General features: G+C 49.9%; 1 protein-coding gene across 23 annotated transcripts in view; it reads right to left on the bottom strand.

Moving 5' to 3' along the window:
* The window catches only part of TACC2 (transforming acidic coiled-coil containing protein 2), a 254931-nt gene that overhangs the window by 63063 nt on the left and 164534 nt on the right, over window positions 1-27334 (bottom strand). For 3 of the 23 annotated variants that reach the window (XM_074383024.1, XM_074383023.1, XM_074383025.1), the window contains exon 1: window positions 26018-26387. The exons of the other annotated variants lie outside the window; for them this stretch is intronic. In XM_074383024.1, the coding sequence (XP_074239125.1) occupies window positions 26018-26085 (68 nt within the window). In that variant the 5' untranslated portion in view covers window positions 26086-26387. Of the gene's footprint in view, window positions 1-26017; window positions 26388-27334 lie in introns of those variants that run through there. 23 annotated transcript variants of the gene reach the window in all.

Here is a 27334-nt window from a genome sequence, read left to right as displayed (position 1 = left end):
TTGGGAAAATGTAATTTTGCTAGCAAGCAGACCAAGTCTTCTGTTTTACTTGGTCAAAGCTGCTGAGCTGGATACGAAAGAGGCCCTGGAGGCCAGGTACAAACTGTGGCTGGTGCCAAGCCAGGCCGCCGGTGGACAACAGACGGTGCTGAGGAAAGGGTGAGCACTGGGTGATGCTGAGATCAACTTCTTCCTCCCCTCAAGGGACATACAACCAGATCCGGGGCCAGGGGACTGCTTCCAGAATGAAGGGGGCTCAGTGTGGTGCTGTGCCATGTGGGTGTGCGTACGTGTCTGCTGAAACTCACTCCCCTAACACATACAGACTTGGTTTTGAAATCAGCTTATTTGTGACAACACAAAGCTCTTTGCGAAAGAGAAGTGACCTTCTAGTGGCTGTGGGCCCACTCCAGGACGTGCAGAGTGACACTGAGCGAGCCCCCATAACCCCTGCTCATGATTTCACCAATTTGTAAGTGGATCCTGCTATGCTTTCTTGGAGAAAGGCTAGACTGTGAATCAAGTGTCAGGAGAAACAAAGGAAGAAGAGCCTCGGGCCACCCCTTTAGTTTCCGTCACACACCCGTATCCCCAAATTCTCTTGGCAGCTAAACTCCTTGCTTGAGTAACTTAAGTTGGAATCTTAAAACTCAGGTTTGGCTGGGGACGGTGGCACATGCCTGTAATCCCAGGACTTTGAGAGGCTAAGGTGGACAAATCATTTGAGGCCAGGAGTTGAAGACCAGCCTGGCCAACATGGTGAAACACGGTCTCTACTAAAAATATAAAACTTAGCCAGGCGTGGTGGCAGACACCTGTAATCCCAGCTACTCGGGAGGCTGAGGCAGGAAAATTACTCAAATCCAGGAGGCAGAGGTGGTTGCAGTGAGCAGTGACTGTGCCACTGCACTCCAGCCTGGGCAACAGAGCAAGACCCTGTCTCAAAACAAACAGAAATAAACACACACACAAACAAACAAAAAACCTTGGATTTTTCCCCCGAGAGACTGAGTCTTGCTTGTCACCGAGGCTGGAGTACAGTAGCACAGTCATAGCTCACTGTAACCTCAAATTCTTGGGCTCAAGATATCCTTCTGCCTCAGCCTCCCGAGTAGCTGGGACCACAGGTGCGTGTCACCACAACCTGCTGACCTCCAGTGACCCTGCCATCCTGGCCTCCCAAATTGCAGGGATTATAGGCATGAGCTACTACTGCGCCTGACCACTAAACTGAGATGCTTAAAAAATATAATAGAAGCCGGGCGCGGTGGCTCAAGCCTGTAATCCCAGCACTTTGGGAGGCTGAGGCGGGTGGATCACGAGGCTGAGAGATCAAGACCAACCTGGTCAACATGGTGAAACCCCGTCTCTACTAAAAATACAAAAAATTAGCTGGGCGTGGTGGTGCGTGCCTGTAATCCCAGCTACTCAGGAGGCTGAGGCAGGAGAATTGCCTGAACCCAGGAGGCGGAGGTTGCGGTGAGCCGAGATCGCGCCATTGCACCCCAGCTTGGGTAACAAGAGCGAAACTCCGTCTCAAAAAAAAAAAAAAAAAAAATATATATATATATATATATATATATAAAATAGAAAATGAGTTGCTTATGGATACTACTAAGAAAAGAATATAAAACTGAATTCAAAAACACCTAACAAGATGCTTTCAACAGGCTGTCATTAAAGTCCTTGTATTTTCTCTTGAGAAAAGAATCACAGTAATGCCTACTTATTCACAAGCCACTTAACAAGCAAATGAGTACCCCCTTACCCATCTGAAACACAACCAGGACCCCAGAGAATACAAACAGTTCGGTTCAACCAAGTCACGTGACACAAAGCTTGCCCTAAAGGATCCTGCACATTACTCAACAAAAAGCCCCGTCTGGTCGTCTCTGGAAACACACTTAGCCTTCTTTTATAGTCTAGTCTGGGTATCTGGCTGGAACCCAAATCAAATGAGGGGGCAGGGCAATGTTAAAGGCAGACACATAGATAGCACTGATAAAGAGTACAGCCAGACACAGCGGCTCATGCCTGTAATCCCAGGACTTTAGGAGGCCAAGGCGGGTGGACCACTTGAGGTCAGGAGTTTGAGACCAGCCTGGCCAACACGGTGAAACCTCATCTCTACTAAAAATATAAAAATTAGCTGGGCGTGGTGGCATGTGCCTGTAATCCCAGCTACTCAGAAGGCTGAGGCAGGAGAATCCCTTGAATCCAGGAGGAGGTGACTGTAGTGAGCCGAGATCACAAGATCACGCCACTGCACTCCAGCCTGGACGACAACAAGAGCAAAACTCAAAACTCCATCCCCCCCGCCCCCCCCCAAAAAAAGTAAGTGATAGGCCAGGCACAGCGGCCTACTCCTGAATTATAGCACTCTGGGAGGCCAAGGCAGGAAGACTGCTTGAGTCCAGGAGGAGTTCAAGACCAGCCTGAGCAACATGATGAGAACATGGCTCTGCTCATTTAAAAAAAAAAAAAAAAAAAAGAGTGACAGAGGAGATGAAAAAACCATAAAGAAGACTCAAGAACTCAGCAAAGAGCAATCACCTCTGGCCAACCGCTAGAGCTTCCCCAAGCACCTGGTAGGGGACAGACCCACCCCCATCGGTATCACCCAGCTGTTAACAAAGGTGAGTGGGATTACACGTATAGTCAGGAGAGCTCCAAGTTAGGTGAAAAGTAGCAAAAAAATCAGCAAATTAAGAAAGGTATATATAACGACCCTATTTCAGATAAAATAATTATATATAAACTTACACAAAGATACATAAATACGTATGTACAATTACATACATAGATGTCTACATACAGACACACCACATAAGTGCTGTTTACGTAAGTCAGAAAAAGATATTTAAACACGGGTACAAGAAACGAGGTTGCCTTGGTAAAGGGAGGATGCAGGCCCCAACGAGGCAGAGCTCAGCCACACTGCTGGGGACACAGGTGTCTTCCCGGATATGCTCACCAAGTTCTTCCAAATCTCACCCACGTCCTGGATACACATGGAACCCAGTTGGGACTGGTTAGCTGGATTATGTCCAGGGCAACATGGCTTAAGGGAAGGAGCTAACGAGGAGTTAAGAAGAAGCAGAGGAGTGGAAAAAATGTAGCTGTCCCCATCTGCACTGGCCAGGGAAGACACAGCCACCAGACACCCCCCACTGCAGGTGTTCCCCCAGCCAGCAAGACACATCCATTCCACATTTGAGGCTCATGTCCCACACTCACCAAGTGTCCTTCTGATTTCAAGTGTGGTTTCGCAGGCAGGTACCCAAATACCAGGATGGGGGTGCCTCAGCCAGGGGCTGCGAAGTGTCAGGGATGAGAATAACCCCATGGCTGCTGACCTCGGCTATGTTACAGACCTTCAGAGCTTCCTCACGTCTGATCGTTACAACAGAAGAGGCCCATGGGTGCGATTCCCTGACTGTTCATGATTTCAGAAGGACCTATCCCTTATCACCTGTGGGCACCCGGGCTGGTGAACCAGACAGATAAGTTCCCGCTCTCAAAATGCTCAAGTTCTCCTGGGTTCTGAGGATGAGAAAACTTGAAGCCAAGTGGTTCAGCGTCTTGCCTGTGGGCTCAGAACCACCCAGGGGCAGGGGCAGAGCCAAGACTAGCATCCATTGTCTTCTGAGCCTCAGCCTGACCCAGGCGCCCTCCCGGCTCGTGGAGGCTCCTGTACGTGAACAGGTTGGAGTCCTCATTTGCAAATGAGTCTCTAGCAGGTTTGGCAGCTGCAGTTTCCCAGCGCAGCCTCACCTCCAGGGGAACAAATCAGCAGAGTTTCTGCATCTAGATCCATTGCAGCCCATGGGGGCAGCCGGCCAGGCCCTCACTGTTCTTTTGGCCCTTTCTCTCACACAAACAAGGAGGGGCTGTCTAACGTGCCCTGCCATGCCATCCCAACTGCAAAGACCTGAGACTGTTGGAACCTGCAGGGAGTGACATGGGAAGGTTGTCACATGGAGGTCCTCCTAGACCTTCACGTCAACCCTGAATTCTGTTGCTCTCTTTATTCATATTCTGGGCAAAGGGCAACACCATCCGTCACAGGGCCAAAGGGAGACCGAGGATGACTAATCTCAGGGTAGAGTTGCAAAGAGGAGGCCATAGGATTCAGAGCAGGAGCGGCTCTAGCTTTGGAATCCTGGCTCCTAAGCACTTTTTTTGTTTGTTTGTTTTTGAGATGGAGTCTCACTCTCGTCTCCACAGCTGGCATGCAGTGGTGTGATCTCGGCTTAACGCAACCTCCACCTTCCAGGTTCAAGTGATTCTCCTGCCTCAGCCTCCCAAGTAGCTGGGACTACAGGCATGTGCCACCACGTCCAGCTTATTTTTGTATTTTTAGCAGAGATGGGGTTTCACCATCTTGGCCAGGATGATCTCCATCTCCTGACCTCATACTCCGCTCGCGTTGGCCTCCCAAAGTGCTGGGATCAGAGGCGTGAGCACTGCGCCTGGCCTTTGTTTTTTTTTTTTTTTTTGAGACAGAGTCTCACTCTGTCACCCAGGCTAAAGTGCCATGGTGCAGTCTTGGCTCATTGCAACCCCCACCTCCCAGGTTCAAGTGATTCTCATGCCTCAGCCACCCGAGTAGCTGGGATTACAGGCACTCGCCACCACACCCATCTCATTTTTTGTATTTTTAGTAGAGATGGGTTATTTTGCCATGTTGGCCAGGCTGGTCTCGAACTCCTGGCCTCAAGTGATCCACCCACTTTGGCCTCCCAAAGAGCCGAGATTATAGACATGAGCTGAGGAGCCACCACACCCAGCTTGGCTCCTAAGCTCTTTACGTCGAATGTATCCTTACCTATGCGTCTGTGTCTCTGAACCTGCCTCTGCCTCTACCTACCCTGAGTCTCTGTCTCTTGCATATCTACCTTTCTTTCTCCACACCATGCCCCTCACTCTTCTGTCTGGTCAAAATGAGGAAAGGCACATTTGGAGGCTACCCTGCAGATGAGAATCCCACACGCTCCATCAATAACTAAAGTTTATGTGTTTTGACTTTGTAACTTGTCATTTACAGTTTTGCCTTAAAAGCGGTACTTCAACACCTTGCAAATATGGGGGAAAGATTTGAAGGCTCCCAGTGCACAGGACAATCTTACCCCTGCATTCATCTCTCGGCAATATTTCACTCTGTGTAAACCCATTACTGAGTCATGCTGAGAAGTCATTGTTTTTAGCAAACACAGACACACCTTACATGCAGTTTTCAAATCAGTTGGCTAAATCCTAAGCAACTCAGAAAGCGTGGTGAGCTCCTGGTGGAAACCAAGCAGCTGGAATTTTAATCAGACATCACACCCTCCCTGCTACGGATAACATACACCTGAATGAGGCCTTCAGAAGCTTTGCCCAATTCAGAGAGAACCTGCGTCCAGAGTAGGTTTCATGTTTGGTCTATTTCATTTATCCAAAAGATGGTAGTTCTCAGGGTCCTGCCCAGAGTAGCTGTTCAACAAATACCTCCCACAGCACTTCTCCTAATCAGAAAGGCAAACTCCAGAGTTCTTTTCCTGCTCTGCTAAATATGGCAACCTGTGGTCTACTGCGTGTCTCAACAAGTCTCAACCATGATTTGGCACATAGACATAAAGTGCGCAAACCCCGACGTGGGATGGAGAAGGTACAACAGCTTAACAGAAAGCCTGAACATCCAGAAAGTTTTAAAAGCTTATTTTCTACCGCAATCTGGAAGCACTGCAATAAAGCAGTACAAGCAGAAGGAAAGCTTAAATCTTTTCTCCCTTTCTTCTAACCTCTTTACATGATTTTTAAAAAAGAAAAAGCACAGCTTGTAAACAGCACGCTAATTGTAGGGAATAAGTATTGTTCAACGCATAGAAAATGCTTCTCCGGCTTCCGCAGGTTTTCACTCTATTCTCGCATACATGATGCAGCATCCTCAACTCAGGCTTTAACCCACTTACTAAAAATTCTGAAATGCTGAAGTCTGAACGAGAGTACTTTCTTCATATATTAATATATGAATTACACGATTCTGACATCCTGTAGAAGACACCCGCACCACAGTCATCAAATATGAGCATCAACTGATCTAGTTCCAAATTCATGTGAGGTGAGTAATTCTGGACAGGTTACTTAACATTCCTGGCCTCCGTTTCTTTGTCTATGCAATGAGCAATAGTAGGTAGTAGATGTTGCTTTCAGAGCTGAGCTTATATTTATAAAGTACCTTGCACAATGCCCGGCACTTAGAAGACTGGCTCCAGTCCTTAAAGCGTTAAAATTCTACAGCCCAAATTATTGCATCCTTCACCTTAATGCAACAAAGAAACATAAAGCACAGCCATGCTCCCAGTAGCCAGGGGACAGCTGTACCAATGATTCATGAGTTTCCAGAGCAATGCAAAAAGAATGTGATTTTCTTGCTCTTCCCACGCATCCAACCATGCCCCCTTCACCACGCATACACAGACACATACTGCTAAAGTGGCTGTGGGTGTGGAACTGTAAAACTAAGCAATAAATTTCACGTGAATATTTACTGAATTAATTCACAGCCACTCGAGAGAAACTGTAATCAGCTAAACAGAAGAAGGGCTGGCGTTGTTTGTTCTAGGCTCTGGGATGCCTTAAAATTTCTTCCTCTTGTGGCTCACGTAATCTCAGCATTTTGGGAGGCCAAGGCAGGTGGATCACCTGAGGTCAGGAGTTCAAGATCAGACTGGGCGACATGGTGAAACCCCATCTGTACTAAAAATGCAAAAATTAGCTGGGCGCAGGGTCACTTGCCCATAATCCCAGCTACTCAGGAGGCTGAGGCAGGAGAATCGCTTGAGCCTGGGAGGCGGGGGTTGCGGTGTGCCGAGATTTCGCCATTGCACTCCAGCCTGGGTGACGGAGTGAGACTCCATCTCAAAAAAAATTAAAAAAAAAACCTTTCTCCCTCTTGCACTCCCTGGGAGGAGGGGTTTCTCAAAGCTGAGACATGAAGAGTGAGAAAGGAGTCAGTCATTAGAGCTGGGGGGAAGGCTGCAGGCAGCAAGAACAAAAAGATGAAGAGCCCTGGGGTGGGAGGGGAAGGAGGGTGGCAGGTGCAAAGAATGGGCTTCAGGACGTTTAAGAAAACAAAGTGGGTAGGGAGGAAAACATCTGCCAGGAGACCAGTGAGGTGGGTAACGACGACAATGACCTGGCCTCCTTGAGACCCGTGAAGAGTCTAAAACCCACTAAGGGCTACAAGGGGCAAGGATGCGCCCTGAGTTGCTGGTTTTTTGGAGATACAGTCTCGCTCTGCTGCCCAGGCTGGAGTGCAGGGGCAGTGCAGCCTCAACCTCTTGGCTTCAAGTGATTCCCCCTCCCACCTCATGGCTCTTCATCTTTTTGTTCTTCCTGCCTGAAGCCTTCCTCCCACCAGCTCTAATGACTGACTCCTTTCTCACTCTTCATGTCTCAGCTTTGAGGAGCCTCCCCTCCCAGGGAGGTTGGGAGTCACTCGGGAGTCCCAGGCTCCTGAGTAGCTGGGACCATAGGTATGTCCCGGGTTTTTTTTTTTTTTTTTTTTTTTGAGACAGAGTCTCACTCTGTCACCAGGCTGGAGTGCAGTGGCATGATCTCAGCTCACTGCAACCTCCACCTCTTGGGTTCATGCGATTCTCTGGCCTCAGCCTCCCAAGTAGTTGGGTCTACGGGTACACAATGCCACCACACTCTGCTAATTGTTGTATTTTTAAGAGACAGTGTTTCACCATGTTTGCCAGGATAGTCTCAATCTCTTGATCTTGTGATCCTCCCACATCAGCCACCCAATGTGCTGGGATTACAGGTGGAAGCCACTGCACCCGGCCTTTTTAAAAAAATTTTTTTTGTAGAGATGGTGGTTCCTTATGTTGTCTAGGCTGGTCTCAAACTATTGAGCTCAAGTGATTCTCCCACCTCAGCCTCCCAAATAACTGGGACTACAGGTGTAAGCCACATCTGGCTAATTGTTTTAAAACATTTTTTGTAGAGACAGGGGCTCCCAATGTTTCCCAGGCTGGTCTCAAACTTCTGGACTCAAGCGATCCTCCTGCCTCAGCCTCCTAAAGTGCTGGGATTACAGGCATGAGCCCCCAGGCCTGGCCCCTGCATTGTTTGTAGAAGGCCCTTCTGACAGCTGTGAGAACAGCGGCAGGAGCAGGAATGAAAGCAGAAGGGTACGGAGCTTGCTCACCACCAAGGTGAGAAGTAGCCAGGTTTGAGTCATGTAAAGGTAGGGGTTAAAGTGAAGAGCATCAGGAAAGATCTGAGATCCCAGCCTGCACTTCTGGAAAGTTTTGGCTAAAAAAAAGCATTGCTTTTTACTTGCACTACAATTGATACCAGAAATATAATCGCTTTTTCTTCATTCCAAGAGATTCTGAATGCATTTTATACTGGTTGATTGAAGAGTAACAAAAGTGTCAGACCCATAATCAGTGGTTTAAACATAACAAGGTAGATAAGTAACCTCAGATTTCAATTACATATATTAGCGCTCTAACGAACAGATACAATTTCCCACATCACATAAGCATCACTGCCTCAAGGTTAAGAGTTAAAATAGATACTCAGAGCTGACCTTCTTCTTGCCAACAAACTTCTCAATTTCATAATAAAAGACACAGAATAAGATATTGAAGCTGACAGCAGTCACCTGGCTTTTCCTCTTCATCATGACTTTCAGCCCCTTGACTTATAAATGTGCTCCAGCGTTCTGTTACTTTCATGGCAAGGTGTTAAAAGAGCAGCTCTGTGCTTTGTTTTCTCAAATCCCTTTCATCGAAGGCTCAAAGTTTTCCATTATCTCAATGTTACTGCTATTTAAAAGTCACACTTCTGGTTTCACTTAGAATTTTAATGTAAGTTGTATTTTAAAAGCAGGGGTTTCTCCTGTTTTGTTTTGTTGAGACAGGGTCTCACTCTGCCCAGCCTGGCTCAGGTCATCCTTCCGCCTCAGCCTCCCAGGTGCTGAAACTACAGATGCACACCATCACACCCAGCAAATTTCCTTTTGTATTTTTTGTAGACAGGGTCTCACTATATTGCCTAGGCTGGTCTTGATCTCTGGTGCTCAATCGATCCGCCAGCCATGGCTCCTTAAAGTGCTGGGATTACAGGTGTGCTCCCTGAGCCCAGTTGCGGCTAATGGCAACCTCTGCTCCTGGGTTCAAATGATTATAGTGACTCAGCCTCCAGAGTAGCCGGGACTACAGGGGCATACCCCCATGGCTAATTTTTTGTATTTTTAGTAGAGATAAGGTTTCACCATGTTGGCCAGGTTGGTCCCAAACTCCTGGCCTTAAGTGATCCACCTGCCTTGGCCTCCCAAAGTGCTGGGATTACAGGTGTGAGCCACTGCGCTTGACCCTTTGTCCTGTTTTCTTTTTTTTTTTTTTTTTTTTTTTTTTTTTTTTTTTTTTGAGACGGAGTTTCGCCCTTGTTACCCAGGCTGGAGTGCAATGGCGCGATCTCGGCTCACCGCAACCTCCGCCTCCTGGGTTCAGGCAATTCTCCTGCCTCAGCCTCCTGAGTAGCTGGGATTACAGGCACGTGCCACCATGCCCAGCTAATTTTTTGCACTTTTTTAGTAGAGACGGGGTTTCACCATGTTGACCAGGATGGTCTCGATCTCTCGACCTCGTGATCCGCCCGCCTCGGCCTCCCAAAGTGCTGGGATTACAGGCTTGAGCCACCGCGCCCGGCCTGTCCTGTTTTCTTAACTTATGACAGGATGCACTGATCAAACATCAGAAATAAGAAAGAACTGACCAGGTATGGTAGTTCATGCCTGTAATCCTAGCACTTTGGGAGGCCAAGCCGAGCAGATCATCTGAGGTCAGGAGTTCAAGAGCAGCCTGGTCAACATGGGGAAACCCTGTCTCTTCCTAAAAATACAAAAAATAGCCAGGCGTGGTGGTGTATGCCTGTAATCCCAGCTCCTAAGGAGGCTGAGGCAGGTGAATCGCTTGAACCTGGGAGCTGGAGGTTGCAGTGAGCCGAGACTATGACACTACACTCCAGCCTGGGCAACAAGAGCAAAACAGAAAGAAAGAAAGGAAGAAAGAGAAAGAGAAAGAGAAAGACAGAGAGAGAGAGAGAGGGAGGGGGGGAGGGAGGAACCATGCTGTTTGTGCTGCATTCTAAGTAAATATATATTCAAATGAAAAAATTAAGGAAGAAAAGAAAGAATCAAGGATTTTGTCAAAGTTTTGGCTTGTCCGATAAGGTGAAAGACCTAGGGGCTATAGAAGGAATGAAGAATCCAACAAATTTTGCCCATTAAGATGAAAAAACTCTGACTTGACATGTTCACATCACACTTCCTTAAAAGCCAACACCAGAGGATTTTATTTGCTCGGCTCAGGTGATAATCATCATAAGACCACTGAGAGATTCGGCCAGCTCCAGATGATTAGGGTCCCTGATGATAATTCCACAAAACCATCAAGCCACAGCCTCTAAACTTAATAGAAATTTTATAATAAAGACATAAGCAATGGAGAAGAGCATTTCTGCCAAATAATACAGAAACATCCCGATATAGAAAAATCAGAAACTTCTGGGACTGAGATCCCACAAACCCCCTTTTTCCTCTTAGATATGATTTTTTTTTTTTTTTTTGAGATGGAGTTTCGCTCTTGTTACCCAGGCTGGAGTGCAATGGCACGATATCAGCTCACCGTAACCTCCGCCTCCTGGGTTCAGGCAATTCTCCTGCCTCAGCCTCCTGAGTAGCTGGGACTACAGGCACGCACCACCATGCCCAGCTAATTTTTTTGTATTTTTAGTAGAGATGGGGTTTCACCATGTTGACCAGGATGGTCTCGATCTCTTGACCTCGTGATCCACCCGCTTCGGCCTCCCAAAGTGCTGGGACTACAGGCTTGAGCCACCGCGCCCGGCCTAGATACGATTTTTTACCCCAGGACTTAGAGCATTGCAAGAGGAAGGAAGAGAAGAGGAAGGGTATGTGTCACCAGAAGGGGACAAACACTCGGGGTTAATGAATGCTTGCTGAGAATGCTTATTAATTACCATGAATTGCTAGAGTTGCTATGGTCTGAATATTTTTGTGTTCATAAGCAGAAATTCTAACCTCCAAGGTGACACGCATACGTGTGGGAGTCTGACAAAATATGAGACTCGAAGGGTCAGAAGGAAGTATTAGAAGGTGGCAGGTAATTTGATCATGAGAGATTTGCACCCTTAGAAAAGAGGCCCCAGAGAGACCCCTCACTCCTGCCACCATGCAAGGACACAGCAAGAAGTGCATCTGAGCCAGGAAGCAGGCTCACCGTATGCCAAATCCAACTTCATCTCAGACCTCCCAGCCTCCAAAACTGTTAGAAATGCATTTCTGTTATGTATAAGCCACCCAATTTATGGGATTTTGTTGTAGCAGCCCAAAAAGTCTACGATGTCCAGAGGTGAGCTCGGCCAGCCAATCACTGTATGTCAGATGCTGTCCGTCTTCAATGTTGACAGACTTGCTTCCTGACACCTGAACCCAGGGTAGACACGGGGCTCAGCGGCCTCTCGGAGGCATGAAATGCTGGTCCTTCACCTCCTCAGTGAGTCTGGGGCATGCTGTTCTACCCAGGATCCGGAACTTCTAGCAGGGACCATGGCAGTTCCGGAAGGGCCATGCCCAAGTTTTGCCCCTGTACACCTTGAAATCCACACTCCCAATTCTTTCTGCAACAGAATAATCCTGTTTGCATGCGATCACAGATCACAGCCACGTAGACTTGGGTCTTATCTCCTCCCCAGCTTCATTCTCCTGATGCTCAGAAAACCTTTCACCTCTGAGCCATCCACTGCCTGGGCCATCATTTGATCTATTTTAGAGACAGGTCTCATTATGCTGCCCAGGCTAGAACGCAGTGGCTATTCACAGGTGCAATCTTGTGCCCTGCAGCCTTGAACTCATGGGTTCAAGTGACCCTCCTGCCTCAGCCTCCCAAGTAGCTGGGATCACAGGTTTGTGCCATCATCCCTGCAACCCCAACCTCCCCATCATTATAATTTTTAAAAAGCCCTGTACACAACCATCGCATTGTTTTTCAAACTGCATCTTCCAAAGGCAGGTGACTTTCTGTTCCAGCCTCCCTCCACTGCTCCTTCCAAAATGAGAATGCTTTATCTGAAATTCTTAAATTCCTACTGCCCCACTTTTCTGTGTTGGGGCTCAGGATACACCACCCCAAAATACAACGGTAGGAGACCAAAATATACCACCACAAACTATACTTTTCATATTTGGGGCTAGTTATTCTGAGAAACTGCAGACACAGGAGTAGCTCTGAAAAGTTGTCCTCGTAGAAAACACATTGATATCTGTTAAGAAAGCCTACATTAATAAAGTACCTCTATCAGGACCGGGCCTGCTCCAGGCAACTGTGATGAACCAAGAAGATTTTACGGGTGTTACAAGACCACATTTACTCACCCTACACTTCTGCCCCGCACCCTTCCATAACTCATCTGCACAACCCACCAGAAGCCCCAGGCCCCTATTCCTGTCTATGGCTCAGGGTGCTATATAAGCTTCCTTCTTCAGACCCTTCTTTTGAGTCTAGTGTTTTGTGGGACTCTCAGGCATATAAACATAATTACTGTGTTTTTTCTCCCGTTAATCTGTTTTATATCCATTTAATTCACAGCCCAGCCAAAGATGGGGGGATGTGGGGTGGAGAAAGCCAGTCTTCCATCTCCTGCATTTGCTGACTTGCTGTGACTAATCTCATTCAGATGCTGGCTTTCTAGGGCCACATCAGGCCTTTCAGCAGCTTGAATCTGCATGGTTATCTACAAGACCACACACTTTACAGAGAAAAAAAATCTATTTTTTTCTACATATACAATGGGATAGTAAATAAAATTACGTGACTCTTCCTCTTTAGCTAGGATGAGCTGTGAGCACTGACCTCGGTCCCTCAGTCCCTCCGAGAACAAGGGCCAGCCTATCCCCAGCAACTACCCTGAGGGAGCCTCCGATGCACAAAACCACTGTCCATCTGGGGGCGGAAGAGTCAAAGTTCTTCACTGACCAGGGAGGACCTGAAGGGAGAATTTCAGAAATGCCAATTTCCAAACAATCCTACATGACAGCGCCAGCCTCGAACTTCTAAGAAGAAGGACCCATATATTAAAAGAGCCAGACCTCTGAGTCTACAAACGTGAAAACTCAGAATGAAAGTCAGCTCGAGTGGCACCCAAACTTCATCTGCAGCCACCACTCTGCCACTTTGCCCTTTTCTATCTGACAACTTGACTACTTTAATTTCATCTTCGTGTGTGTGTGCATAATTTTTGTTTTGAGACAAGGTCTTGCTCTGTTGTTCAGGCTAGAGTAAAGTGGTGCAAACACAACTCACTGCAGCCTCACCTCCTGCGTTCAAGCGATCCTCCCACCTCAGCCTCCCAAGCAGCTGGGACTATAGGCATGCGCCACCACACCCAACTAATTTTTGTATCTTTTGAGAGGGGGTTTTGCCATGTTGCCATGCTGGCCATGTTGCATGGGCTGGTCTCTAACTCCTGACCTCAGGCGATCTGCATGCCTCAGCCTCCCAAAGTGCTGGGATTACAGGCGTTGAGCTATTGAACCCGGCCTATCTTCTAATATTTTTGACCAATAAAATATTACCTCTGGATAGTGAGAAGATGTTTCCCTGGGTCCCTGAGTTGTGAACAATTCAGACAGCTTCCAGGCAAGTCTGTACCTGGTCACCTCCACATCTTTGGTTCCTTTCCTCTTCCCCTGTCGGGCATTTAAGCCCTGAACTTTTGAAGGGGTAGTCACATTTGAAGAAGTGGAAGAAAAACAGTATCCAGAAAAATACAAATTCATATGATTTCGAGCCTACACTGGGAAATGCAATATGTAAACCCAGAGAGTGAGGATAAAGAACAGAAACTGCATTCTGGAGAGAACCAGGTCTGTGCAGGCTTGTTTCTGAGGTTTAGCACGGGCACGAAGGGGCTTCCTTGTTAAAAACCGTTCAGGAGTGATAACTAATGCATCCTTTCCCATGTGAACTCATGTATCCTTTCCCACAATGCACCAGTTTTTCCGTGTTTTTCTTCACTGAGAATTATGCTGTATTTAAAACACAAAACCTGGCCAGGTGCAGTGGCTCGTGCCTATAATCCTAGCACTTTGGGAGGCCAAGGCAGGAGAAATGCTTGAGCTCAGCAGTTAGAGACCAGCCTGGGCAACATGGCGGAAACCCCATCTCTAAAAAAGTACACAAATTAGCCAGGCATGTCCCAGCTACTAGGGAGGCTGAGGTGGAAGGATCATCTGAGCCTGAGGTTGACGGAGCAGTGAACCGTGATGGTGCCACTGCACTCCAGCCTGGGTGACAGAATAAGACCCTGTCTCAAAATAAGTAAATAAAATTTAAAAATAAATGAAACCCACAGTGATCTTTTGTTCATGGGAAATCTAAAATAAAGCCAAACTCATAGAAGCAGAGAGCAGACTGCTGTTTACCAGAGGCTGGGAAATGGGTGAAGAGACGTTAGTCAAAGGGACAAAATTTGAGTCAGATAAGATAAATTAGTTCAACTACTAGATAGTTCAACAGTTAGATCTATTGTACAACTTGGTGACTCTTTAGTTAATAACAATATACTATACACTTGAAAATTGCTAAGAGTTTTTAAGTGTATTCTGCACACACACAAAAAGTAGGAGAGGTAATGCAGATTTAATTAGCTTGATTTAGCCATTCTACAATGGAATTTTTGTCAATTTAAAAAAAAAAAAAAAACAGAAGCACAGTGTTTCACCAACGTTTTAGGCACCAATTCTTCTCCTGGTTCCCTAAATGCTTTTTGCGTTTTCTTTCTTATCTACAGAATTCTTTAGCAACAGACAGAGAGATGGATTGTTAATTCCATTTCACTGACGTCACAATGAGGCCTGAATGCCAATCATCTCAAGCTCAGGGAGTAAGTGGGCACTGTCACGTGCCCAGAAACCTAGGGCAGGTCTGCACTGAGCCAGTGCCTATGCCCACTAGCTATTTTCCTGGGAGGTGTTGTTACAGCATTGCACTGTTCTTAGCAGTGGAGGTGGCTGGCTGGCCGATCTGGGCAGGCTCTACCTTGGGAGTGCTGGGTGAGTTTACCAGGCACACCCTCAGCCTCCAACACACCTGTCTTGTCGGTCCAGGTAAAATATTCAGGTCACAGATACAGACTGAGAGTCACACCTACTGGAAAAACAAAGAGAAAACAGAGAAACTACGGTCAAGACAAAGAACCCTCGGACAGTCCACCAAGCCCTATGGCAAGACCAGGGCAGCAGGGACAGTCCCATCCCACAAAGGGACAGAGGAGGGGGGCAGAAGAGCGCTGTTGGTTGCAGCCTAGGCTTGGCCTGGCTCAGCCCAGCCCAGCCCACTTCCCTGTCTATGGGAGCAGGTGGCCGCTGGCCCTGGGTCATGGAGCCTGGAATGTGCATGGGGCTGGAGGGTAACAGCTGTGCCTAGAGAGGGAGCTGGTGTTCACGGTGTGTGCTCCATAGCAGGCTCAGCCATGCTCTTCCTTCATCTGTTACCAGAACAGCTGGACAGGAAGGATGTGGAGAAGGAAGGCCTCTGGCTCCTGAAGTCCTGCTTCTCCTCGTCTCGTAGGGCAGGTGAAAGACCACCCTCTGCAGACACGCTTTTCCTTCTTGCCTGGTGCCCTTCCCACTGACCCCAGAGCCATGAACAGCAGGGTTCCCGGGAACACAGTGCCACATATGTCTACACTCCTCAAGATCCTTGCCTCTCCAGTGCCTCGTGTTCTTCTCTTAGGCTTTGCCCTGGCACCTGAAGATGCTCGTGACAAGTGCCAGACCTGGAAGCTGCCCCAGGAGCCGGCTGCCTCCCAAGACCTCCCCAGTTAAGGCAGGAGACTGAGCTGAGCTGTTAAGGGGCATTCGTGGACCAAGCCAAAGCCCAGGGCACAGGGCCCAGCTCTCCTTTTAGGGTCCCCCCACCCTCCCACCCCCACCACCTGGCTCTGGGTCTATGCAGGCACGGAGGCTGGGGCATCAGCTCCCCCAGCAGCTGGAAGCCAGTTTGTCTGCCAGGAGGTTACAGAGAGGATGGGGCAGCCCCGGGAAGCCACAGGAGGAGGCCAGCTGTTCTAGATCAGAGGTGAGCCCAAGCCCAAAAACTCTGATGTTTTGGGCTTTTTGGGGTTTTCTGGGGTAAGGAGGGCCCCATTTTTCTAAAACCATCCTAGCCATTACCCCGTAGGAATCCCTCCTGCTGGGCAGCGGAGGGAGATACATGCCCTCTTTTCTCTAAGTCAGTTTGAATTGGTTTTTTTCTACTTGTAACCAAAGGTACCCGATCTGAGGCCACAGGCAAAGCCTGTCAGGATGTTCTGGGTGCAGCTCTGCCCGGAAATACCTCTACAGACCCCAGGCTCCCGGTCACAAGCCTTCGTCTGCTCACACAAACTCCGCCAGTCACTGGTTTGGGGGGCCAAACTCAGCACTCCTGTGCATGCGCCAGGATGCCAAGGGGGTGGCCGGCCCCTGACGCCCGCCCTCCCCGGCTGCCTCTCGCTCACCCTCTGTGCATTCCTGCCTCTTCCTCCTCACACAAGAGCCTGGAGCTGGGAGGGATGGTCCTCACTCCCCCAGCTGCCCCATGCCCAGGGTGGCATCTTAGGGCCATTCATAAAAGGCAATGGGCAGTCACAGGATCCTCTTCTGAAAAGGGGTCAGCTGCGAAGTTCCATGCAGGATCTAAATGTGCGCAGATGTTTTCCCTAAAGTAAAACCAGACTCTCCCGCCTTCTTCCTGGAGGGAAAATACTTCCAGACCACGGTAGGCGCCTCCCTTTAATGCAGAACAATGAACAATGTGTAGCTTCCACCAGGCCCCGATAAGTGGCACAGAGGAGCCACCGTGAGAGGCCGGAGCCCCTTGGACGTGGGCTGCTCCTCAAGTACAGGGACCCAGATCTGAGCCCAAGGAAGGGTGGTGCTGGCACCGGACCGCTGCAGCAAACTCAGCCCCTCCTGGGTGGGCAGCAACGAACAGGCTGTGCCCTCCCCTGCCTGACACTCTCTCGCTCAACAGTAGATGGAGAGCAGCCCAGGTATTTTCTAAATGTCAAGTTTCAACCTAGACCAATAGCCTGCCGTAACGACGTGTCAAAACATAAAAGTAAGCCCCCGGAAGTCATGGGTCATGTCCCTGCAGCCTTGAGTGCATTCTAGCTCATCTCCAGGCCCCTACATTCAGGCTTGGATGGTTTTAACTCAGGCCAGTCTCAACAGGTGTCAGGTACCAAGAGGCCATAAGTTTGTCCAACCACCTCTGGGCTTGCTGGGCCTCACGAGGGGTCAGCTTCCTCTGACGGTGCTTACAGCTATTTTCCACTTGGGCTGAACACAGTAAACACCCACCTACCTTGGAACCAACCTCTAGAACATCCCTAAGGAGCTGTAGGGAGATAGAAAAGAAAAAATACTTCCGAGCAAAGACACAAGGAAGAGCCTGAGCCAACGGCCCAAGGAGGCCCATTCTTATTCTTAAATTCACCATCCATTGCAGTTCCTCGTGAGAGAAAGCATTCGCAATCTAACTCCTTCACCAAGTGGGAAGATGCCTCTAATTTGAGTTTGACAAAGGATATGTCCACCTATTAATATTTTCTTTCAGCAAGTTGAAAGGTAAAGGGGAAAAATTAAAATGACTACCTGACTTATTTTGAATAATGACTAGCTGGAAAGGCCTAAGTGATATTTCACGGACGATGGGTTTGGGGGACTTAAAACCCTCCGTGATTCTAAAATCCTCACGTTTCCAGTTCTAAAATCCTCAGACTCTGGAGTAAGTGAAGCTGGAATGTTGATGGTGAACTTGCCAGGCGCTGGCCTGAGTTCTCACCCCTATAAGGACGCAGAGCCACTGTGACCTGCCTGACAGCAGAGCTCCGGGAAACCGAGCCGTGGCCACCGCCACCCTGCCTCCACCCCTTATCTTGGTCCCCACTGTTCTGCCCAGAGCCTGAGGCTTCTGTTTTAGGCAAGAAGAGCTGCATCCATCCACTTCCATTTAAGGAGAAAGCAGAGGAAAAGGGTGTCCTTCTAAATAAGGAGGGCGCACAGGTACCAAACCTGTGGGGGGCCCACCACCCCCACTGGTCATTTATTATTTGTCGCACAGCCATGGGGGCGCACTCTACAAAAGACCCACCTTCCCGGTCCAGGCACTCCTTTCCCTTTGTAAGGGCTACCAATGCAGAAACAAAGGTAATCCACTGCTCAGGGCCAGGCTGCTGACGCCTGATCCACCCAGCCAGCACGTTACTTGGGTGGAAAGAGATAAAGGCAGGAAAAAAGAGACCAGCCAAGGGACACAGCAGAAGATGCCTGCGGAGGGGAGTGGACGGAGCATGCTAAGCCTCAGAGGCGGGACAGAGTTGCGTGTTCAAAGAACTGACAGGGGGCTGGAGTCCTGGGAAACATCAGGCGGGAGGAGGGGGGCGGGAGCCAGATGGCAGGGCCGGGAGGAGCTAGCAAGGGGTTTGGATTTTAGACTAAATGCAATGGGAAGCAGATACAGGTTTTAACCATGGAAGGCCAATGACCTGGACTGTTCCAGAAAGAAGAGAGGTGAGGGAAAAGGTGAAGACAAGGCTTGATTATCGTGGGTCAGGCACGGTGGTGTCCCAGCACTTTGGGAGGCTGAGGTGGGCAGATCATTTGAGGTCAGGAGTTTGAGGCCAGCCTGGCCAACAGGGTGAAACCCTGTCTCTACTAAAAATACAAAAATTAGCCGGGCATAGTGGCGTGTGCCTGTAATCCCAGCTACTTGGGTGGCTGAGGCAGGAGAATCACTTGGACCCGAGAGACGGTGGCTGAGATCATGCCAGTGCACTCCAGCCTGGGCAAGAGAGTGACACTCTGTCTCAGAAAAAAAGACTTAATGATCAGATTTCTTGTTTGAGCACCTGGGTGCATAAGGTGCCAGGTGTCAACATGAGGAAGAAGGGGGTGGGGCTGGGTTCGTTTGAATGTACATTTGTTTTTGTTTTTAAGAGGAAAATGGACATCAGAGTTCTACGTTGGACATGTTGAGCCTGAGCTATCCAGGAGGAATCCAAGAGGAGAAATGAAGTGCACAGTTGAATTAAGGCCGGGCATGGTGGCTCAAGCCTGTACTCCCAGCACTTTGGGAGGCCGAGGCAGGAGGAACACTTGAGCCCGGGAGTTCAAGACCAGCTTGGGCAATATAGGAAGGCCCCATCTCTACAAAACATTTAAAGATTAGCCAGGCATAGTGGCATGCATCTATATTCCCAGCTGCCTGGGAGGCGGAGGCAGGAGGATCACTTGAACCTGGGAGGTGAAGGCTGCAGTGAGCCATGACTGTGCCACCAGTGACAGAGCGAGATCCTGTCTCAATAAAAAAAAAGGGGGAAAGTACAGTGCTCAGATGAGAGGGAAGGATATAAGTTGGGGCATTATCAGCACATATTATTTAAATCTATGAGCGTAAATGAGATGTCAGAGAGACAGAGAGAGAGAACAGAAAACATTGCCCAGGCCAAAGGGGACAGAAGTCTGAGATCCCTGTACCAATCAATCATCTGTATAACCAGCAATCAGCAAACTACAACCTGCAGCCTGTTTTCATAACGAAAACTCCACTGGAACATGGATTTACAGGTTGTCTCTGGCTGCATTAGAAATGTAACAGCAGAGACGTCGCACAAAGACTAAATGGCCCAGAAAACCGAAAACAGGTACTATGAGGTCTTTTACAGAAAGTGTGCTGACTCCTTAATTCAAACCACCCAGGCGACTCAGTTTCCTTAGCTATAAAAGTCACCCACCTTGCAGGACCCAGGGATATAGTTATTTCTATACTAGAAAAAAACCTAGCACATGGTCACGACACACACGTTTCTGCTGAATCTGAGCCTGCTCAGCCGGCTTTTCGCTCCCGGCTTCAACACCGAAGCGTCCAGCTCTTTCCGTATTTGGCAATGGCAAACAGCACACACCTGCACTCCCGAAACAACTGCTGAAGTGAATTCGTAAATATAAACAGAACAAATGTCATCTGAGCTACTGCTTCCAATGCAGGATTGATTTCGTGTGAGCAGTTCTGACTCGGTCAGTTCCCTGCGATCAATCGGTCTCCCCTAAACCCCTGGCCAACCTGACACAAAAGCGTCAGTCCATGAACAATTGGTTTTCACAGAACAATTGCTTATGATGCCTAAGTCCTCGTCATTAATCTTAGAGGGAAGAAATAGAATTGCTCAGCATCGCTTGCTTACCCCAGAACACTGCCCTGGCTTGGGTAATCCATTTGGCAAGAACAGCCAATCATGTTTCAGGATAAAGTTGTTTCCTAGGCAACCAAAAATCTAGCCACAGAAACAGGCTGTAGATAGCGGAAAGAAACACAGGGATGGGAATGGGAGGGTTGACGGAGAAGAGTGACCCAGAATCCACCGGCCTTGATCTGATGTTCACCTGCAGTACCATTCTCAATCAGTATCTGAGTCCTAGCTGCTCACCCTATCCTCCACGGGGTACCTTGTCCCAGGCTCCCCAGCACGGCACAGCCCCTGGGATGATTGGTAGCTACCTGGAGGGCCTTGGAATACATTTGCCTTCAGCCTACCTAGGAGAAAGCTTCCAGGCAAATCCCACAGAGAAGACAGTGAAGGCCCAGGATCCTTGTGAACACGGACACAGGGCCACGCTGGTGATATCGAGGAATAATGGCAGAGAAAAATACAGCCGCGCTTTCTTTGGGATTCAATCGCCCCCTCCCACTCTACAGATAATTTGGCAGCTTATTCTATTTTAGGGGGCGAAAAGACTCTAATTGTGTCCAACACTAATATCCAAAGTAAAATCTGCCTCCGGGAACTCAGAAACTGACTACAACCCACATTAGGAACCCTGTCATTTAAGCTAAAGGATTTAACCAAGGGTTGCCCTAAGAAACAAAGCTATGAAAACTACGGCTGGGGCGCTGGCTCATGCCTGTAATCCCAACACTTTGGGAGGCTGAAGGGGATGGCTAACTTGAATCCAGGAGTTCGAGACCAGCCTAGGCTACATAGCAAGGCCCCGTCTTTACAAAAAAAAAAAAAAAAATGGCCAGGCGCAGTGGCTCACACCTGCAATACAAGCACTTTGGGAGGCCGAGGCGGGTGGATCACGAGGTCAGGAGATCGAGACAATCCTGGCCAACATGGTGAAACCCCATCTCCACTAAAAATATAAAAAAAAAATGGCTGGGCGTGGTGGCACATGCCTATAGTCCCAGCTACTGGGGAGGCTGAGGCAGGAGAATTGCTTGAATCCAGGAGGCGGAGATTGCAGTGAGCCAAGACTGCACCACTGCACTGGGAAACAGTGTGAGGCTCCGTCTCAAAAAAAAAATAGCAGGACATAGAGGTGTGTGCCTGTAGTCCCAGCTACTTGAGAGGATGAGGTGGAAAAATCGCCTGAGTCCGGAAGGTCAAGGCTGCAGTGAGCTGAGATCACACTGTCACATATGAGCCTGGGAAACAGTGAGAGAGACCCAGTCTCAAAAAAAGACAAAGAAAAGAAAAGAGAGAGAAAGAAAGAAAAAGAGGAAGGGAGGAGGAAGAGAGAAAAGAAGTGGGGGGAAGAGAAGGGGAGGGGAGGGGAGGGGAGGGAAGAGAAGGGGAGGGGAGGGGAGGGGAGGGGAGGGGAGGGGAGGGGAGGGGAGGGGAGGGAAAGGGAGGGGGAAAGAAGGAAAAAGAAAGAAAAGAAAAGGAAAAAGAGAAAGATCTAATGAGGGCTAAAGAAAGATTCCTGCTTAGAGCCCCAGCGGCCATTCCTGACCTCTGAGTGATTGAGAGGCTGACAATTTCAGGTACAGAGCATTTCCACTTTTGCAATTTTATGGCACTTATATCTTCTCAGAGTCTTTACAGATGTGGCATCTCACCTCTGAAAAACCCTGCGAGGCAGGAGGGGCAGGATCAGAGTCATCAGACTCTCTACTGCTCCCAAAGAGAAGGTGAGGAACCACATGAGGGAAGGGGCCAGAACTCCACTTCTAACCACAGATGCATGGAGAGTTCCAGGCACCCACCTACTGCCGTGATACCCAAGATCCCTCTTTTGCCTGGCTTCTCTCCAGGTACATCTGATCCCGCTCACTTCTGAAATCTCAGCCCAAACTCATCGACTTCCCCAAACTAGCTCCCAATCCAGTTTTCTTGTCTGTCTTGGCCAATGCCACTTCTTTCTCTTAGTTACCAGGATATGAAACTTCCACTTGGTACTTGCCACTGTCTCTTCTCTTCCTTCCCCCATCTCATCAATCACAGAGCCTGCTGCTTCCTCCTCCTTCATCACTTCTCTCCCACCCACCCTGGCCTCTCTACTTCGATCCACGGGTCTACAGAGGTATGGGTTTCCATATTTGTTATTTGTTTTCAGAGCCAAGGCACGTGCTCATTTTGAGAGGAGGGCAACTGTTGGGGCAGCCTGACTTTGCTACCAGAACCACCACTTTCTCTCTCTGATGATAACGGCCCCCTGGGTGGTTTTCAGTGGCTAGGGTGTGGGAATTCGGTGGAAGCTGAGGGAACCCCTGCAACAGGGGTCTCCAACTACACAAAGGACAAAGTACTTAATGCTGCTTCACTTAGCAGAAGCCGCACCACATGGGGCTGCCACGGAAGCAAGGGATGAACAGCAGGTCTGATCAATAGCTGCAGACCACATTTACTCAAGTACCTCCTGTCCTTTTCCTGTGTCTCCTGCCATCCATAATGAGAAATAAGTGCTTTCTGTGGGAGAATTCTCCCCACCCCCCTTGCCTCCCATATTCTATTTAGAAACAAATGGCCACTGTTGCTACAGGAACTTCTTTGCCAGAGAGGAAAGGAGCAGTAAGATAAGTGGCCAGCTGTTTCTCATGGACAGGCTGGCGGGAAGACTCAACTAGCTCGTGGAGCTCATGGCTTCTCAAGTTTTGAGATGCCTACAAATCACCTGAGCATCTTTACAAGTCCCTGGTTGAAATGGAGATTCTGATTCAGCTGGTCTGGGGTGCGGTCTGAGGCTCTGTGTTTCCAACAAGCCCCTTTGGGAAGCTGCTGCTGTAGTGCGTGGCCCACCCTGGGGATATCAGGGGACTGGTCACTACTTGCACCTTCATCCTCAGGTGTCAATCCCCAGTCCCACAGGACTTCTGCTGCTCCAGTCTTGATGCTTCAGTTCTCAAAAGGGAGATACACGACTTGCTCCCTCCCTACCCCAATGCTCTCCTGCTGTCAGCTGGAGCTACAAAAGCTGCCCAAAGGCACCCCAAACCTGCAATTGGAAGGAAAGATATCTTTTTTTTTTTTTTTTGAGATGGAGTTTTGCTCTTTTTGCCCAGGCTGAAGTGCAATAGCACGATCTAGGCTCATAGAAACCTCTGCCTCCCAGGTTCAAGCAATTCTCCTGCCTCAGCCCCCGAGTAGCTGTGATTACAGGCATGTGCTACCACGCTGGCTAATTTTGTATTTTTAGTAGAGACAGGGTTTCTCCATGTTGGTCAGGCTGGTCTCAAACTCCCGACCTCAGGTGATCCACCCGCCTCGGCCTCCCAAAGTGCTGGATTACAGGCATGAGCCACCTCGCCTGGCCGGAAATAAATCTTAAAGCTAAAGAATTTAAAAAAGAATCCTTCAGTCACGTCCAAATCCTCTTTTGATTTCACTCTTACGCCCTGGCCCTCCTGAAGCCAGTCTTTCACGGGGAACCGGCAGAGAAAAAGAGAAACATTCACTCTAGATTCGGGTTGTCAGGGGCTGTCCCCCTCGCCAGGTGCACACCCTGTTTGTCTCTGTCCCTGCAGCCCTGACGGCATCATCTTACAATGCCAGCTCCTTCCTGACACGGATCCCACACCCTGTTGCTGTTTCGTGTATTATTCATGTGTATGCATTTTTAGCTGCACGGAAATACATGCTACTGAGAAAGACCTGTGCCCGGGCAGAAAAGAGGCACTCTCCAAATATATATATATATATTTTAAAACCTCTAGACTGGAAAGGAGCACATCTGTGGTAGAAAAATAAGCTCCAGTTATTCAGAGAGCAGAGACAGGTTTTGAAGAGGACAGATGCTAGCAATGGCACTGGCCCCAAACACTTCCGCTGTCTTCATTTTTTTAGAACAAAAATGTTAGGGGCTGGGGGGGGTGGGATTTTGTGAATGAGTGAATATACTATCTTAAAGATCTATATTTAGAGACATTTCAGATGCAGCAGTTCTAGGGAGAGAAGCCTCAGGCGGCTGCATATGGACCAACTCAACCGTGAAAATATTTGATAAGCAGCTTCCATCACCATGTGGCCATTCAGCCTGAAATTTTATTTAAACACCACTATCCCAATGGGCAGAACCCTAAGGGACCTTATCCAAAAAGGCATAGCTCCCTAACAGAAGCTCGCTAAACTCAGCCCTCACCTGACAGAATAGTGATCATTTATCAACTCAGCTGAGAAAGAGGGCGGGGACACTGGGGACCGGCGAGCTGAATTTCCAATGACTGAGGAGCACATTTTCCCAAACGTACAGTCACATCGTCCCTTCTGTTTCCTAAGCGCTTTACTAGATAGGTCTGAGCTGTGAAAGCTAGCCAGTGCCTGCCACTGATTAACTCAATTCCAGTACAGAGACTTGCAAAAAATAGGTTAAAATTGTTCTTTTCTGCTTAGACTCGAGGTGTATTTCATGCACCTAGCAATATTACATGTGCAAGAGAAACAAGGCAGGCACCACACAAGGATCGTGACATTTAAAAAGAAAACCCTCAAACACGATGCACCTCCATTGTAAGACGATGCCTTCTGAAGCTACGGGGATGTAGGCAAATGATGGGTGCACACCTGCTCCGAAGAATGATTCCGTGCTAAGAGCTGGAGCACAGAAAACCACAAGGCTTAGCCTAGCATTGCATCACCAAGCCAAGCCAGCTCCTCACTGAAGCCCAGGGGTGGGGACCCGAGAGGAAGCCCCCCATAGGGCCCCATCCCTTCTACAACACACAGACCAATCCCTACCATCTTTCAATCTACACATGAATGACTCTTAAGAGCCCACCACTTTACTACCCCCACCCCTAAGTCTCCAGAGAATACTCTTTTCTGAAACACAGTCTTCTCCCTGGAAAAGGGGGTGGGGACAGGTGAGGCTAGGAGGTCCACTCTGGATACAAGCCTGCGTTGCTGAAATTCGACCCGTCAGGCAGACCCATTCACTAAGCCCCATCGTCCAAACATGCCTGGGTAAGTAATGGGGACGACCATAGCAGACACGTGTATTCTAATAAACACTCAGCCAGGATAAAGGCCACTTCTGCGCACATTAGCTCTGTGGTTCAACGAAAGGATCGGATTCCTGGATCGATGCACAGTCAAGCACTGCCTCCACCAATGACAAGACAGTTCTGCCGTCTTTACTAATAATAGCAAGCGGCCTTGTCCTCGAGTGTTCACCAGAGAGTGAGTATGTGGATGATGCTTAGGCTAACCGGACGGAACGTCCACCAGAGCGCACCACGCCATCTGCCCGGCCACACGCGCAGCTGCCTGCCCGGAAACTGGGCTGTTTCCCCGGGCACGGAGCTGCCATGCTCATGGGTTCTTCCTAGGAGGAGGCAGTCGCTGATGCCTGGCTGTTCCCTTGCAGGAAATACCACTGTGCGGGGGGTGCAGAGGAAAGATGCCGACGGCAGGAGAAGCCCCCAACCATGCACCCGCGGCTGAGCGCCCAAAACCGAATTCCAGGGAATCGTTTCTGCCCACAGCAGTCACTTGGGGCTGCCAGATGCTCCTCCCAGAGCAGCCACCAGGTAAAGCCTTGCAAGGCTGCGGAGAACCCTAGGCCAGCCTGGGCTCCAGGATGCACAGGCATCAGGAAAGGCGACACTAACAAAGCCCGGGCATCCACTCCTTCTCCCCAGGAGGCCTGGGGCAGCCCGGGCGGAGCACTTACATTGCCTCGGAAGCCTCCAGGTTCAGGTCGCTGGCTGGGGCTGGCTGCAGGGACTGCGACCCTCCCATCCTCGCTGTGCCCTGGCGTGCAAGCTAGCTGCGAGCGGGGCCAGCGTCCTGGCGCGATTCCTGCAGCCGCGAGCCGGGGCGGGCCGGCCGGCGGCCGGGGTTGCTGCACTGCAGACGGGAGCGGCTGCGGGCATCCGTGGCGGCGGCGGTGGCAGCGGCGGCGGGGAGCTGCGACTCGCGGCCCGAGCCGGGGCCCGGGGGGCGAGCGCCGCGGATGTGTGCGCGCGAGTGAGGCCGGCGCGCGCCCGAGTGTGGCCGGCGTGCGCGGCTCTGCCCGGGGCGTGCGGGTGTGAGCGTGAGCGCCCGTGTGGTCCGAAAAGCTCGTCTCTTAAACCCCCTGGCAGCCGGCTCCTGTGTGTGACACGATGATGTCATCATCGCCGAGCAGCCCCAACGCCAGCATCTTCACAAAGCTCCACCGCGGGCTCCGGAAACGGGGCTGGGGGTGGGGAGGCGAAGACCCTCCCTCTGCCCCAGCCCCTCCCGCCTCCCCGGGACCGCCCGCATTGTGTGGCTTTGAAATGCAAATGAGCCGCAAGCCGGGAGCTGGGGCCCCCAGAAAGGAGGGGCGTGGTGGCCGGGCGGGCTGACCACCGAGAGTGGGGGGTCTCAGCCCTGCTGGCTCATCCCTGCCAGGAGGAGGAAATGGTCTCTCCCGGCCCAGGACCAGGGGACCGCTGCAGAACAGGTAAACAGGCTGCAGCCGGCCGCGGGAGCCACGGCGGGAGAGGCGTGCGCCCTTCTCCACGGTGGCTTCTGCCTACTTCAGGCCCCGGGCTCTGCAGGCAGCTGAGGCCTGTAGCAGCGAGAGCTGCGGGACCTGGCTCTCCCCTCACAGCCAGCCCGGGCCTGGCCTCCAAGGGCCTTTGCACCGCACAGTCTGCAGGAGCTGGGGCAAGCTCGGGAGCAAAAGGTACTAGGCCTGCGAGCGGGCTGAGGCTGCAACACCATCTCTGGCCACCAGCTGAGCTCTACAAAGCCAAGCCCTGTGCAGAGGCTCACCCTAAACAAGCAGAGGCCCAGCAAGCTGAGCTGCCCAATGCAGACCCCTAACGCAGGGCAAAGGCAGTTCTCTGTTACATGCATCAGCTCTGGGATTCTAAACACGTGCTGGGACTGTAGGAATGTCTGTGACACCCCATCACCAAGCTCCCAACGCACATCCCCATCAGCAGCAAATCCCCGTCCCTGGCCCGTGGCTTGCTGCGAGACCCTCAAGGCTCGATCTCCTGAGCCGCCTCACTGACGG

Source organism: Saimiri boliviensis, chromosome 12, assembly GCF_048565385.1.
Source record: "Saimiri boliviensis isolate mSaiBol1 chromosome 12, mSaiBol1.pri, whole genome shotgun sequence".
NCBI classification, from domain to species: domain Eukaryota; kingdom Metazoa; phylum Chordata; class Mammalia; order Primates; family Cebidae; genus Saimiri; species Saimiri boliviensis.
Note: the sequence above shows the minus strand (reverse complement) of the source record. Positions and strands in the feature narration are given on the sequence as shown.